The sequence below is a fragment of the Rhynchophorus ferrugineus genome, unplaced genomic scaffold (genome assembly GCF_030347505.1).
Source record: "Rhynchophorus ferrugineus isolate W39M unplaced genomic scaffold, kcgeb_rfMv2 rfM1, whole genome shotgun sequence".
In the NCBI taxonomy this organism is placed as follows: Eukaryota; Metazoa; Arthropoda; class Insecta; order Coleoptera; family Curculionidae; genus Rhynchophorus; species Rhynchophorus ferrugineus.
This window is the reverse complement of record NW_027472580.1, coordinates 48,668,839-48,685,798: the sequence shown is the minus strand read 5'-3', so window position 1 is coordinate 48,685,798 and position 16,960 is coordinate 48,668,839. Positions and strand designations below refer to the sequence as shown.

At 34.4% G+C, this 16,960-nt stretch overlaps 2 protein-coding genes across 2 annotated transcripts; one reads left to right on the top strand and one right to left on the bottom strand.

The window, feature by feature from the left end:
• Positions 1-269: 269 nt before the first annotated feature.
• LOC143203849 (uncharacterized) lies at positions 270-5,097 on the top strand. The gene is made up of 5 exons (XM_076416193.1): positions 270-521; positions 806-1,076; positions 1,140-1,301; positions 1,390-1,818; positions 5,075-5,097. The coding sequence occupies exons 1-5, from the start codon at positions 270-272 to the stop codon at positions 5,095-5,097; spliced, it is 1,137 nt and encodes a 378-aa protein (XP_076272308.1).
• Positions 5,098-10,935: 5,838 nt separating this feature from the next.
• On the bottom strand, positions 10,936-15,506 carry LOC143203777 (uncharacterized). The gene is made up of 4 exons (XM_076416083.1): positions 15,424-15,506; positions 14,645-15,140; positions 14,094-14,556; positions 10,936-10,969 (listed from the first exon to the last, which is right to left on the bottom strand). Exons 1-4 carry the CDS (start codon positions 15,478-15,480, stop codon positions 10,936-10,938), a joined length of 1,050 nt encoding a protein of 349 aa, XP_076272198.1. The 5' UTR covers positions 15,481-15,506.
• Between the last annotated feature and the right edge of the window lie 1,454 nt (positions 15,507-16,960).

Here is a 16,960-nt window from a genome sequence, read left to right as displayed (position 1 = left end):
AAAAATAATTTATATTTGATATGCCTCCTATAAGACGAAGCAATTTAGGTAGAAGAACCAGAAATGCTATAAACCAAGCTAATTACCGATCTAATCGTACTGCACAAGAACGTGACGACGGAAATGAACGTGAAAGAATTCGGATATCACAAACGCGTGAAGCGCGAGCGCGACATTCAACTAATAATCGCGCAAGTTTGAATCGAGCTGCTTTCAGTTATGATGTGTCAATTGACTGCAGTAACTACCAATGTGTTGTTATTGGTTCTATGAACTTGGTTTGCTCACACTGTAAGGCATTAAAATACAAAAACGAAGCCAATGGATTGTGTTGCGCAAATGGTAAAGTGAAATTGATACCATTGGATCCACCACCAGAAACATTGTACTCATTGGTTTCAGGAATAGGAACAGATTCTATACACTTTTTGACACATATCCAACAATATAACAATTGCTTTCAAATGACTTCATTTGGGGCAACAAATGCAGTTCGGGAAAATTTTATGCCAATTTTCAAGGTATGTATTATAGCAGTTACTCATAATTATTTTAGCGAACAAAATTTTCTGTCACCAAAGTTAAGATGTGTTACTAATCTTCAATTTCTTAATCATTACGAAATATATCACTTAGTCATCATATTATATGGTGATTCAGTTTCAGTGACACTTTTATTATATTTTATATTTGATAGATATTAGTTAAAACTAAATATATACTTTTTAAGATCAAATATTATTTAAGTTTGATCACTGACAATCCATTAATTTATACCACACCATAATATTTTTTTTATTTGCAGATACAAGGGCAAATATATCACAGAGCAGGTTCACTGTTACCAGTGTCAGATAGCGACAACAAATTCCTGCAAATTTATTTTATGGGCAATTCACCACAAGAAATTGATCTGCGTTGTGCACATAACAATTTAGTAAAGAGGTCTATTGTAGAACAATTACAAACTTTATTTCATCAACACAATCAGTTGATTATATTGTTTAAAACTGCCCTGGATCTGATGCCATCCGATAATCACAAAATTGTAATCAGAGCTGATAAAACACCTGCAGGTCAACATACAAGACGTTTTAATGCACCAACTATTGATGAAGTTGTTATCGTTGTAGTTGGAGAAAATTTGGAATCCCGTGATATTGTTTTACATCGTCGGAATGATCAATTACAACGTATAAAGGAAACACACCGCTCATATGATGCACTGCAATATCCCATTATATTTTGGCAAGGTGAAGATGGCTACGATTTATCAATAAAAATGATAAATCCCATTACAGGTAACTAAAATATTAGTTTAGCTAGGCGATAATATCTCAGTCACTATATTATGTATTTGAATGTTATTAAAACAAAATCTGTTTACAGGTTCTGAAACCAACAAAAAAGTCAGTTCAATGAACTATTATTCATACCGCCTAATGATTCGGGAAAATGAAGATAATCACATATTGAAATGTCGGCGATTATATCACAAATATGTTGTTGACATGTATGTTAAAATTGAAACGGAGAGATTAACATTCATCAGGTTGAATCAAACCAAACTCCGATCTGAAGAGTATATTCACCTTCGAGATGCGATTAATACTGATGGAAATGCACAGAATGTCGGTCGGATGACTATTCTTCCAGCAACATACATCGGAAGCCCTCGGCATATGCACGAATATGCCCAAGATGCCATGTCGTATGTTCGTCATTATGGTACAGCAGATTTGTTCATCACATTTACATGCAATCCGCAATGGATAGAAATTAAGCAGGAGTTATTCCCTGGCCAATCACCCATTGATCGTCATGATATTACAGCCAGAGTCTTTAGACAAAAGTTGAAATCTTTAATGAATTTCATCGTAAAACATAATGTGTTTGGTGAGACACGCTACTGGGTGTATTCTGTGGAGTGGCAGAAACGAGGATTGCCACATGCACACATTTTGATTTGGTTGGTTGAAAAGATAAGGCCAAATGAAGTTGATGCAGTGATATCAGCTGAAATCCCTAATGTACAAGTAGATCCTGGATTGCATGAGGTAGTTATCAAAAACATGATACATGGTCCCTGTGGAACTCTTAATCAAAATTCACCGTGTATGATTGATGGTAAATGTTCAAAACGATATCCACGGACATTAATATCGGAAACAATTGCTGGTAATGACGGTTATCCATTGTATCATCGCAGATCGACAGCAGACAATGGAAAATCAACAATTGTCACATTAAATCAACAAGATATTGAAATAGATAATCGTTGGATTGTTCCATATTCACCCATTTTATCAAAGACATTCAAAGCACACATCAACGTTGAATCTTGCCATTCAGTGAAATCGATTAAATACATTTGCAAATATGTAACCAAAGGGTGTGATATGGCTGTGATTGGAATTGGTGCAGAGAATTCTAATGATGAAGTTACCCAATACCAAATGGGCCGCTATGTCAGTAGTAATGAAGCAGTTTGGCGAATATTTTGTTTTCCTATTCATGAGAGACACCCTTCTGTTGTTCACTTAGCTGTGCATTTAGAAAATGGACAAAGAGTGTATTTTACAGCACAGAACGCAGTACAAAGAGCTGCTCAGCCACCATCTACTACATTAACCAGTTTTTTTGAGACATGCCAAAACGATGATTTCGCACAAACATTGCTATATTCTGAAATGCCAAAATATTATACCTGGAATCAATCCTCAAGGAGATTTATACGACGGAAACAAGGAAAACCAGTTCCAGGATATACAGATGTATATTCCACCGAGGCGATTGGCCGGATTTATTCAGTACATCCAAGCAATGATGAATGTTTTTATTTACGACTGCTATTAGTCAATGTACGTGGCCCAACATCATTCCAACAGTTACGAACTGTTGATGGTGAATTGTGTGGATCCTACAGAGAAGCCTGTCAACGTTTGCAATTGCTTGAAAATGACGCTCATTGGGATCAAACTCTCAATGATGCTGTAATATCATCACACGCTCATCAAATACGAACAATGTTTTCTATAATCATATCTACATGCTTCCCATCAAACCCAATTGATTTGTGGATGAAGTACAAAGATTATATGTGTGATGAGATCTTGTATCAAATACGGAATAGAATGGGAAATCCAAATATACAAATCAGTGAAGAAATTTACAATGAAGCATTGATTTCAATTGAGGACATGTGCTTGATAATGTCAAACAAACTATTAATTCAATTAGGCCTGACCGCGCCCAATCGTCCAATGCATGACGCTTTTAACCAAGAGTTGCATCGAGAAAGACTGTATGATCTCAACGCTTTGAAAGAATTAATTCAAACAAATCTTCCACTGTTAAATGAACAACAGAAGTATGTATTTGAAACTCTTATGAAAGTAACAAATGATGAAACTGGAGGGATTTACTTCTTAGATGCATCTGGTGGTACAGGAAAAACTTTTTTGATTTCATTAATATTAGCAACAATTCGCTCACAAAATAAAATTGCACTTGCACTCGCTTCGTCGGGAATCGCAGCAACTTTGCTTGAAGGTGGTCGAACAGCAGTCGATTCAGCACTAAAATTGCCATTAAATATGCAAAGCAATGAAACTCCAACCTGCAACGTTTCGAAGAACTCTGCAATGGCAAAGGTTTTGCAGCAATGTAAATTGATTGTTTGGGATGAATGCACGATGGCACATAAAAAATATTTGGAGGCTTTAGACAGAACCTTAAAAGATCTACGTAGCAATAATAACCGATTTGGTGGTGCAATGATTTTATTAGCAGGAGATTTTCGTCAAACATTGCCAGTGATTCCACGATCAACGCCAGCTGATGAACTCAATGCATGTCTAAAGTCCTCCAATTTGTGGAAACATGTCAAAGTACTTCATTTAAGCAAGAATATGCGTGTAGAGTTGCAAAATGACCAATCTGGAAACATATTCTCTAAACAACTCATTGACATTGGTAATGGCGAATTTCCTATAGACATGTTGGCTGGCTGCATTAACTTTTCTCAATGTTTTTGTCAGTTATCTCAATCAAAAGATGAACTTATTCAGAAGGTGTTTCCAGATGTTTCTCAAAATTACAGAAACCATGATTGGTTGAGCGAACGAGCTATACTGGCTGCAAAAAACATAGATGTAAATGAATTAAATTTAAAAATTCAAGAACAAATTACAGGCGAATTGAGGATATATAAATCAGTTGATTCGGCTACTAATCAAGATGATGTAGTCAACTATCCACCGGAATTTTTAAACTCGCTGGATTTGCCAGGATTGCCACCTCACAATCTTAAATTAAAGGTTGGATCGGTGGTTATAATGTTGCGAAATATCAACCAACCGGGTCTTTGCAACGGTACACGGTTAGCGATAAAAAAATTACTAAACAATGTGATAGAAGCAACTATACTCAAAGGAAAGTATAAAGGAGAAGATGTTCTCATACCGCGCATCAAAATGATTCCGACTGATATGCCATTTGAGTTTAAACGACTACAGTTTCCAGTGCGGCTTGCTTTTGCTATGACTATAAACAAGTCCCAGGGGCAATCATTAAGTGTTTGTGGTATTAATCTAGAAAACCCATGTTTCTCACATGGTCAATTGTATGTTGCCTGTTCCCGTGTTGGAAAACCATCAGATTTGTTTATCTATGCGCCAGGTAATCAAACAAAAAACATCGTATACCACAAAGCACTACAATGATAATAATAATAATAATTATGATTCACATGATTAACAATAAAGCGATTACTTACTTTTCAATCCTTATATATGTTTTATTTAATTATTTTTTATTCACAACGCCCTATCACCAGGGTGATGGTTCTGTTCAGGAGAATTTTTTAAAATACATAGGCACAAAAACTGCCACATTACAAATCTTTTTTACAGGACGAAGTCTGTCGGGTCAGCTAGTAATATTATATAATAATTCGGATAACTGAATATTTTATATTGCAAAATATCCGACTTTAAATAATATTATATTGAAAAATAGCCAGATAGCTATATTCTATTTCTATATTTAAACATATTTGATGAAAATATCTTAGATATTAATGTGATTAACTGGTAATTGTTAAATTGAAATCCAATAATTTTTGCAAATTATCTTATATATAAAAATGAATCGCAAAATGTGTTGGTAAGCGCATAACTTAACAACGCCTGGACCAATTTGGCCAAATCTTTTTTTAAAATGTTCGTTGAAGTTCAAGGATGGTTTTTACGGCGAGAAAAATTAGAATTATTGCTGGAAAAACCCTAAAAATAGCCCTTTTCTTTTTCCCATACAAATGATTTGTAACTAAAACGTAGTCAATTTGAGCTTTATTGCTATGGTATAAAGTTCATATTAAATTACAAGCACTCACTGTTGTCTAAGCAATGTAGGTGTGTTCCTAACGTCAAAGATCATATCTATCAAAACAATGTGCGTGTGTGCGTTGGAGCACAGAATACATAGTTGGAGGAGTTTAATGTCGCGTTCCGAAACTCGCGTTTCTTTTGTATTAGTTTCGGCACGCGAGATAAAATGCATCAGTTTCCACGTCATTACATCAGTCAAACAAAAATCGCGTTACCAACAGTGTTTTATTATTTTTAATATCCAAATTTTAAATAAATAAAACAATTCGTACGGCTTAAAAGGATTTGAGTTCAAGTCATATCAAATTTAAAAAAAAAAGTTGTCTGTTACAGATTACTTTTGACAGATGACAGATGAATTGTCAACTGATACACGAAACAAATTCGTATATCGTGTTTTGTGCAGAGTGTTTAGTTAGTTAGTGTTTGTTTAGTTCGTGATTAATGAAAAAATAATTTATATTTGATATGCCTCCTATAAGACGAAGCAATTTAGGTAGAAGAACCAGAAATGCTATAAACCAAGCTAATTACCGATCTAATCGTACTGCACAAGAACGTGACGACGGAAATGAACGTGAAAGAATTCGGATATCAAAAACGCGTGAAGCGCGAGCGTGACATTCAACTAATTATCGCGCAAGTTTGAATCGAGCTGCTTTCAGTTACGATGTGTCAATTGACTACAGTAACTACCAATGTGTTGTTATTGGTTCTATGAACTTGGTTTGCTCACTGTAAGGCATTAAAATACAAAAACGAAGCCAATGGATTGTGTTGCGCAAATGGTAAAGTGAAATTGATACCATTGGATCCATCATCAGAACCATTGTACTCATTGGTTTCAGGAATAGGAACAGATTCTATACACTTTTTGACACATATCCAACAATATAACAATTACTTTCAAATGACTTCATTTGGGGCAACAAATGCAGTTCGGGAAAATTTTATGTCAACTTTCAAAGTATGTATTATAGCAGTTACTCATAATTATTTTAACGAACAAAATTTTCTGTCACCAAAGTTAAGATGTGTTACTAATCTTCAATTTCTTAATCATTACGAAATATATCACTTAGTCATCATATTATATGGTGATTCAGTTTCAGTGACACTTTTATTATATTTTATATTTGATAGATATTAGTTAAAACTAAATATATACTTTTTAAGATCAAATATTATTTAAGTTTGATCACTGACAATCCATTAATTTATACCACACCATAATATTTTTTTTATTTACAGATACAAGGGCAAATATATCACAGAGCAGGTTCACTGTTACCAGTGTCAGATAGCGACAACAAATTCCTGCAAATTTATTTTATCGGCAATTCACCACAAGAAATTGATCTGCGTTGTGCACATAACAATTTAGTAAAGAGGTCTATTGTAGAACAATTACAAACTTTATTTCATCAACACAATCAATTGATTATATTGTTTAAAACTGCCCTGGATCTGATGCCATCCGATAATCACAAAATTGTAATCAGAGCTGATAAAACACCTGCAGGTCAACATACAAGACGTTTTAATGCACCAACTATTGATGAAGTTGCTATCGTTGTAGTTGGAGAAAATTTGGAATCCCGTGATATTGTTTTACATCGTCGGAATGATCAATTACAACGTATAAAGGAAACACACCGCTCATATGATGCACTGCAATATCCCATTATATTTTGGCAAGGTGAAGATGGCTACGATTTATCAATAAAAATGATAAATGATAATGATAGATATGGCGATAATATCTCAGTCACTATATTATGTATTTGAATGTTATTAAAACAAAATATGTTTACAGGTTCTGAAACCAACAAAAAAGTCAGTTCAATGAACTATTATTCATACGGCCTAATGATTCGGGAAAATGAAGATAATCACATATTGAAATGTCGGCGATTATATCACAAATATGTTGTTGACATGTATGTTAAAATTGAAACGGAGAGATTAACATTCATCAGGTTGAATCAAACTAAACTCCGATCTGAAGAGTATATTCACCTTCGAGATGCGATTAATACTGATGGAAATGCACAGAATGTCGGTCGGATGACTATTCTTCCAGCAACATACATCGGAAGCCCTCGGCATATGCACGAATATGCTCAAGATGCCATGTCGTATGTTCGTCATTATGGTACAGCAGATTTGTTCATCACATTTACATGCAATCCGCAATGGATAGAAATTAAGCAGGAGTTATTCCCTGGGCAATCACCCATTGATCGTCATGATATTACAGCCAGAGTCTTTAGACAAAAGTTGAAATCTTTAATGAATTTCATCGTAAAACATAATGTGTTTGGTGAGACACGCTGCTGGATGTATTCTGTGGAGTGGCAGAAACGAGGATTGCCACATGCACACATTTTGATTTGGTTGGTTGAAAAGATAAGGCCAAATGAAGTTGATGCAGTGATATCAGCTGAAATCCCTAATGTACAAGTAGATCCTGAATTGCATGAGGTAGTTATCAAAAACATGATACATGGTCCCTGTGGAACTCTTAATCAAAATTCACCGTGTATGATGGATGGTAAGTGTTCAAAACGATATCCACGGACATTAATATCGGAAACAATTACTGGTAATGACGGTTATCCATTGTATCGTCGCAGATCGACAGCAGACAATGGAAAATCAACAATTGTCAAATTAAATCAACAAGATATTGAAATAGATAATCATTGGATTGTTCCATATTCACCCATTTTATCAAAGACATTCAAAGCACACATCAACGTTGAATCTTGCCATTCAGTGAAATCGATTAAATACATTTGCAAATATGTAACCAAAGGGAGTGATATGGCTGTGATTGGAATTGGTGCAGAGAATTCTAATGATGAAGTTACCCAATACCAAATGGGCCGCTATTTCAGTAGTAATTAAGCAGTTTGGCGAATATTTTCTTTTCCTATTCATGAGAGACACCCTTCTATTGTTCACTTAGCTGTGCATTTAGAAAATGGACAAAGAGTGTATTTTACAGCACAGAACGCAGTACAAAGAGCTGCTCAGCCACCATCTACTACATTAACCAGTTTTTTTAAGACATGCCAAAACGATGATTTCGCACAAACATTGCTATATTCTGAAATGCCAAAATATTATACTTATTTATACGACGGAAACAAGGAAAACCAGTTCCAGGATATACAGATGTATATTCCACCGATGCGATTGGCCGGATTTATTCAGTACATCCAAGCAATGATGAATGTTTTTATTTACGACTGCTATTAGTCAATGTACGTGGCCCAACATCATTCCAACAGTTACGAACTGTTGATGGTGAATTGTGTGGATCCTACAGAGAAGCCTGTCAACGTTTGCAATTGCTTGAAAATGACGCTCATTGGGATCAAACTCTCAATGATGCTGTAATATCATCACACGCTCATCAAATACGAACAATGTTTTCTATAATCATATCTACATGCTTCCCATCAAACCCAATTGATTTGTGGATGAAGTACAAAGATTATATGTGTGATGATATTTTGTATCAATTACGGAATAGAATGGGAAATCCAAATATACAAATCAGTGAAGAAATTTACAATGAAGCATTGATTTCAATTGAGGACATGTGCTTGATAATGTCAAACAAACTATTAATTCAATTAGGCCTGACCGCGGCCAATCGTCCAATGCATGACGCTTTTAACCAAGAGTTGCATCGAGAAAGACTGTATGATCTCAACGCTTTGAAAGAATTAATTCAAACAAATCTTCCACTGTTAAATGAACAACAGAAGTATGTATTTGAAACTCTTATGAAAGTAACAAATGATGAAACTGGAGGGATTTACTTCTTAGATGCATCTGGTGGTACAGGAAAAACTTTTTTGATTTCATTAATATTAGCAACAATTCGCTCACAAAATAAAATTGCACTTGCACTCGCTTCGTCGGGAATCGCAGCAACTTTGCTTGAAGGTGGTCGAACAGCCCATTCAGTACTAAAATTGCCATTAAATATGCAAAGCAATGAAACTCCATCCTGCAACGTTTCGAAGAACTCTGCAATGTCAAAGGTTTTGCAGCAATGTAAATTGATTGTTTGGGATGAATGCACGATGGCACATAAAAAATATTTGGAGGCTTTAGACAGAACATTAAAAGATCTACGTAGCAATAATAACCGATTTGGTGGTGCAATGATTTTATTAGCAGGAGATTTTCGTCAAACATTACCAGTGATTCCACGATCAACGCCAGCTGATGAACTCAATGCATGTCTAAAGTCCTCCAATTTGTGGAAATATGTCAAAGTACTTCATTTAAGCAAGAATATGCGTGTCGAGTTGCAAAATGACCAATCTGGAAACATATTCTCTAAACAACTCATTGACATTGGTAATGGCTAATTTCCTATAGACATGTTGACTGGCTGCATTAACTTTCCTCAAAGTTTTTGTCAGTTAACTCGATCAAAAGATGAACTTATTCAGAAGGTGTTTCCAGATGTTTCTCAAAATTACAGAAACCATGATTGGTTGAGCGAACGAGCTATACTGGCTGCAAAAAACATAGATGTAAATTAATTAAATTTCAAAATTCAAGAACAAATTACAGGCGAATTCAGGATATATAAATCAGTTGATTCGGCTACTAATCAAGATGATGTAGTCAACTATCCACCGGAATTTTTAAACTCGCTGGATTTGCCAGGATTGCCACCTCACAATCTTCAATTAAAGGTTGGATCGGTGGTTATAATGTTGCGAAATATCAACCAACCGCGTCTTTGCAACGGTACACGGTTAGCGATAAAAAAATTACTAAACAATGTGATAGAGGCAGCTATACTCAAAGGATAGTATAAAGGAGAAGATGTTCTCATACCGCGCATCCCAATGATTCCGACTGATGTGCCATTTGAGTTTAAACGACTACAGTTTCCAGTGCGGCTTGCTTTTGCTATGACTATAAGCAAGTCCCAGGGGCAATCATTAAGTGTTTGTGGTATTAATCTAGAAAACCCATGTTTCTCACATGGTCAATTGTATGTTGCCTGTTCCCGTGTTGGAAAACCATCAGATTTGTTTATCTATGCGCCAGGTAATCAAACAAAAAACATCGTATACCACAAAGCACTACAATGATAATAATAATAATAATTATGATTCACATGATTAACAATAAAGCGATTACTTACTTTTCAATCCTTATATATGTTTTATTTAATTATTTTTTATTCACAACGCCCTATCACCAGGGTGATGGTTCTGTTCAGGAGAATTTTTTAAAATACGTAGGCACAAAAACTGCCACATTACAAATCTTTTTGACAGGACGAAGTCTGTCGGGTCAGCTAGTCATTTAATAAATGCTATGTTCATTTTATCTTGACTGTCATATCATTCCAGCATTATACTCTAACTATACAGTTAACAATTTTTTCTGGGCTGTGCAGTATCAGTAGAATATTTAGCTTTTGAATAAATCGGCATACATAGTATTATATAATATTTTATATAACGTCATATTTATTATTGTAAATATCTAACTTTAAAAATTATTAGAATGCAAGATAACCAGTTAGAACCAATTTCCTAAGTAAATATGATTATATAAAAATTTCTACTCTTACTACTATTTATACTATTTCTATATTTAAATATTTTTATGATAATATGACAGTATGTTAAATATTAATATGTTTAATTGTTAAATTGAAATCCAATAATTGTTACAACTTATCATTTAAAAAATACTATGTTCAATTTATCTTGACTATTATTTCTTTCCAGCATTATATTCTAACTATACGGTTAACAACTTTTTCTGGGCTGTGCAGTACCAGTAGAATATTTAGCTTTTGAATAAATCGGCATACATAGTATTACATAATATTTTATATAACGTCATATTTATTATTGCAAATATCTAACTTTAAAAATTATTAGAATGCAAGATAAGCAGATAGAACCAATTTCCTAAGTAAATATGATTACATAAAAATTTCTACTCTTACTACTATTTATACTATTTCTATATTTAAATATTTTTATGATAATACTAGCTGACCCGACAGACTTCGTCCTGTCAAAAATATTTGTAATGTGGCAGTTTTTGTGCCTACATATTTTAAAAAATTCTCCTGAACAGAACCATCACCCTGGTGATAGGGCGTTTTGAATAAAAAGTAATTAAATAAAACATATATAAGGATTGAAAAGTAAGTAATCGCTTTATTGTTAATCATGTGAATCATAATTATTATTATTATTATCATTGTAGTGCTTTGTGGTATACGATGTTTTTTGTTTGATTACCTGGCGCATAGATAAACAAATCTAATGGTTTTACAACAAGGGAACAGGCAACATACAATTGACCATGTGAGAAACATGGGTTTTCTAGATTAATACCACAAACACTTAATGATTGCCCCTGGGACTTGTTTATAGTCATAGCAAAAGCAAGCCGCACTGGAAACTGTAGTCGTTTATACTCAAATGGCACATCACTCGGAATCATTGGGATGCGCGGTATGAGAACATCTTCTCCTTTATACTTTCCATTGAGCATAGTTGCTTCTATCACATTGTTTAGTAATTTTTTTATCGCTAACCGTGTACCGTTGCAAAGACGCGGTTGGTTGATATTTCGCAACATTATAACCACCGATCCAACCTTTAATTGAAGATTGTGAGGTGGCAATCCTGGCAAATCCAGCGAGTTTAAAAATTCCGGTGGATAGTTGACTACATCATCTTGATTAGTAGCCGAATCAACTGATTTATATATCCTCAATTCGCCTGTAATTTGTTCTTGAATTTTTAAATTTAATTCATTTACATCTATGTTTTTTGCAGCCAGTATAGCTCGTTCGCTCAACCAATCATGGTTTCTGTAATTTTGAGAAACATCTGGAAACACCTTCTGAATAAGTTCATCTTTTGATCGAGTTAACTGACAAAAACTTTGAGGAAAGTTAATGCAGCCAGTCAACATGTCTATAGGAAATTTGCCATTACCAGTGCCAATGAGTTGTTTAGAGAATATGTTTCCAGATTGGTCATTTTGCAACTCTACACGCATATTCTTGCTTAAATGAAGTACTTTGACATGTTTCCACAAATTGGAGGACTTTAGACATGCATTGAGTTCATCAGCTGGCGTTGACCGTGGAATCACTGGCAATGTTTGACGAAAATCTCCTGCTAATAAAATCATTGCACCACCAAATCGGTTATTATTGCTACGTAGATCTTTTAAGGATCTGTCTAAAGCCTCCAAAGATTTTTTATGTGCCATCGTGCATTCATCCCAAACAATCAATTTACATTGCTGCAAAACCTTTGACATTGCAGAGTTCTTCGAAACGTTGCAGGATGGAGTTTCATTGCTTTGCATATTTAATGGCAATTTTAGTACTGAATGGGCTGTTCGACCACCTTCAAGCAAAGTTGCTGCGATTCCCGACGAAGCGAGTGCAAGTGCAATTTTATTTTGTGAGCGAATTGGTGCTAATATTAATGAAAACAAAAAGGTTTTTCCTGTACCACCAGATGCATCTAAGAAGAAAATCCCTCCAGTTTCATCATTTGTTACTTTCATAAGAGTTTCAAATACATACTTCTGTTGTTCATTTAACAGTGGAAGATTTGTTTGAATTAATTCTTTCAAAGCGTTGAGATCATACAGTCTTTCTCGATGCAACTCTTGGTTAAAAGCGTCATGCATTGGACGATTGGCCGCGGTCAGGCCTAATTGAATTAATAGTTTGTTTGACATTATCAAGCACATGTCCTCAATTGAAATCAATGCTTCATTGTAAATTTCTTCACTGATTTGTATATTTGGATTTCCCATTCTATTCCGTAATTGATACAAAATATCATCACACATATAATCTTTGTACTTCATCCACAAATCAATTGGGTTTGATGGGAAGCATGTAGATATGATTATAGAAAACAATGTTCGTATTTGATGAGCGTGTGATGATATTACAGTATCATTGAGAGTTTGATCCCAATGAGCGTCATTTTCAAGCAATTGTAAACGTTGACAGGCTTCTCTGTAGGATCCACACAATTCACCATCAACAGTTCGTAACTGTTGGAATGATGTTGGGCCACGTACATTGACTAATAGCAGTCGTAAATAAAAACATTCATCATTGCTTGGATGTACTGAATAAATCCGGCCAATCGCATCGGTAGAATATACATCTGTATATCCTGGAACTGGTTTTCCTTGTTTCCGTCGTATAAATCTCCTTGAGGATTGATTCCAGGTATAATATTTTGGCATTTCAGAATATAGCAATGTTTGTGCGAAATCATCGTTTTGGCATGTCTCAAAAAAACTGGTTAATGTAGTAGATGGTGGCTGAGAAGCTCTTTGTACTGCGTTCTGTGCTGTAAAATACACTCTTTGTCCATTTTCTAAATGCACAGCTAAGTGAACAACTGAAGGGTGTCTCTCATGAATAGGAAAAGAAAATATTCGCCAAACTGCTTCATTACTACTGACATAGCGGCCCATTTGGTATTGGGTAACTTCATCATTAGAATTCTCTGCACCAATTCCAATCACAGCCATATCACACCCTTTGGTTACATATTTGCAAATGTATTTAATCGATGCCACTCCACAGAATACATCCAGCAGCGTGTCTCACCAAACACATTATGTTTTACGATGAAATTCATTAAAGATTTCAACTTTTGTGTAAAGACTCTGGCTGTAATATCATGACGATCAATGGGTGATTGCCCAGGGAATAACTCCTGCTTAATTTCTATCCATTGCGGATTGCATGTAAATGTGATGAACAAATCTGCTGTACCATAATGACGAACATACGACATGGCATCTTGAGCATATTCGTGCATATGCCGAGGGCTTCCGATGTATGTTGCTGGAAGAATAGTCATCCGACCGACATTCTGTGCATTTCCATCAGTATTAATCGCATCTCGAAGGTGAATATACTCTTCAGATCGGAGTTTGGTTTGATTCAACCTGATGAATGTTAATCTCTCCGTTTCAATTTTAACATACATGTCAACAACATATTTGTGATATAATCGCCGACATTTCAATATGTGATTATCTTCATTTTCCCGAATCATTAGGCGGTATGAATAATAGTTCATTGAACTGACTTTTTTGTTGGTTTCAGAACCTGTAAACAGATTTTGTTTTAATAACATTCAAATACATAATATAGTGACTGAGATATTATCGCCTAGCTAAACTAATATTTTAGTTACCTGTAATGGGATTTATCATTTTTATTGATAAATCGTAGCCATCTTCACCTTGCCAAAATATAATGGGATATTGCAGTGCATCATATGAGCGGTGTGTTTCCTTTATACGTTGTAATTGATCATTCCGACGATGTAAAACAATATCACGGGATTCCAAATTTTCTCCAACTACAACGATAGCAACTTCATCAATAGTTGGTGCATTAAAACGTCTTGTATGTTGACCTGCAGGTGTTTTATCAGCTCTGATTGCAATTTTGTGATTATCGGATGGCATCAGATCCAGGGCAGTTTTAAACAATATAATCAATTGATTGTGTTGATGAAATAAAGTTTGTAATTGTTCTACAATAGACCTCTTTACTAAATTGTTATGTGCACAACGCAGATCAATTTCTTGTGGTGAATTGCCCATAAAATAAATTTGCAGGAATTTGTTGTCGCTATCTGACACTAGTAACAGTGAACCTGCTCTGTGATATATTTGCCCTTGTATCTGTAAATAAAAAAATATTATGGTGTGGTTTAAATTAATGGATTGTCAGTGATCAAACTTAAATAATATTTGATCTTAAAAAGTATATATTTAGTTTTAACTAATATCTATCAAATATAAAATATAATAAAAGTGTCACTGAAACTGAATCACCATATAATATGATGACTAAGTGATATATTTCGTAATGATTAAGAAATTGAAGATTAGTAACACATCTTAACTTTGGTGACAGAAAATTTTGTTCGCTAAAATAATTATGAGTAACTGCTATAATACATACCTTGAAAATTGGCATAAAATTTTCCCGAACTGCATTTGTTGCCCCAAATGAAGTCATTTGAAAGCAATTGTTATATTGTTGGATATGTGTCAATATATTATGTTATATGTTGGATATGGTATCAATTTCTCTTTACCATTTGCGCAACACAATCCATTGGCTTCGTTTTTGTATTTTAATGCCTTACAGTGTGAGCAAACCAAGTTCATAGAACCAATAACAACACATTGGTAGTTACTGTAGTCAATTGACACATCGTAACTGAAAGCAGCTCGATTCAAACTTGCGCGATTATTAGTTGAATGTCGCGCTCGCGCTTCACGCGTTTGTGATATCCGAATTCTTTCACGTTCATTTCCGTCGTCACGTTCTTGTGCAGTACGATTAGATCGGTAATTAGCTTGGTTTATAGCATTTCTGGTTCTTCTACCTAAATTGCTTCGTCTTATAGGAGGCATATCAAATATAAATTATTTTTTCACTAATTACGAACTAAACAAACACTAACTAACTAAACACTCTGCACAAAACACGATATACGAATTTGTTTCGTGTATCAGTTGACAATTCATCTGTCATCTGTCAAAAGTCATCTGTAACAGACAACTTTTTTTTTTAAATTGGATATGACTTGAACTCAAATCCTTTTAAGCCGTACGAATTGTTTTATTTATTTAAAATTTGGATATTAAAAATAATAAAACACTATTGGTAACGCGATTTTTGTTTGACTGATGTAATGACGTGGAAACTGATGCATTTTATCTCGCGTGCCGAAACTAATTCAAAAGAAACGCGAGTTTCGGAACGCGACATTAAACTCCTCCAACTATGTATTCTGTGCTCCAACGCACACACGCACATTGTTTTGATAGATATGATCTTTGACGTTAGGAACACACCTACATTGCTTAGACAACAATGAGTGCTTGTAATTTAATATGAACTTTATACCATAGCAATAAAGCTCAAATTGACTACGTTTTAGTTACAAATCATTTGTATGGGAAAAAGAAAAGGGCTATTTTTAGGGTTTTTCCAGCAATAATTCTAATTTTTCTCGCCGTAAAAACCATCCTTGAACTTCAACGAACATTTTAAAAAAAGATTTGGCCAAATTGGTCCAGGCGTTGTTGAGTTATGCGCTTACCAACACATTTTGCGATTCATTTTTATATATAAGATGACAGTATGTTAAATATTAATATGTTTAACTGTTAAATTGAAATCCAATAATTGTTACAACTTATCATTTAATAAATGCTATATTCAATTCATCTTGACTATCACTTCATTCCAGCATTATATTTTTCAACAAAGATGTTAAAAAATACATTAGTATAAAATAAAATTATACAATTTGTAGATCAACAAGGTGAGCTTGACTTTATAGACAAGGGCTTGTTTTATTGTATCGCTAATAGATCCCTAAGCTCTCTCCTTAACTCCTTAATTTTACCATAACAAGAGCACAATAGTAATTTTGATAAATATCATACATATTATTTTTTTGTCGACGTCCTATAAAGTATAACTT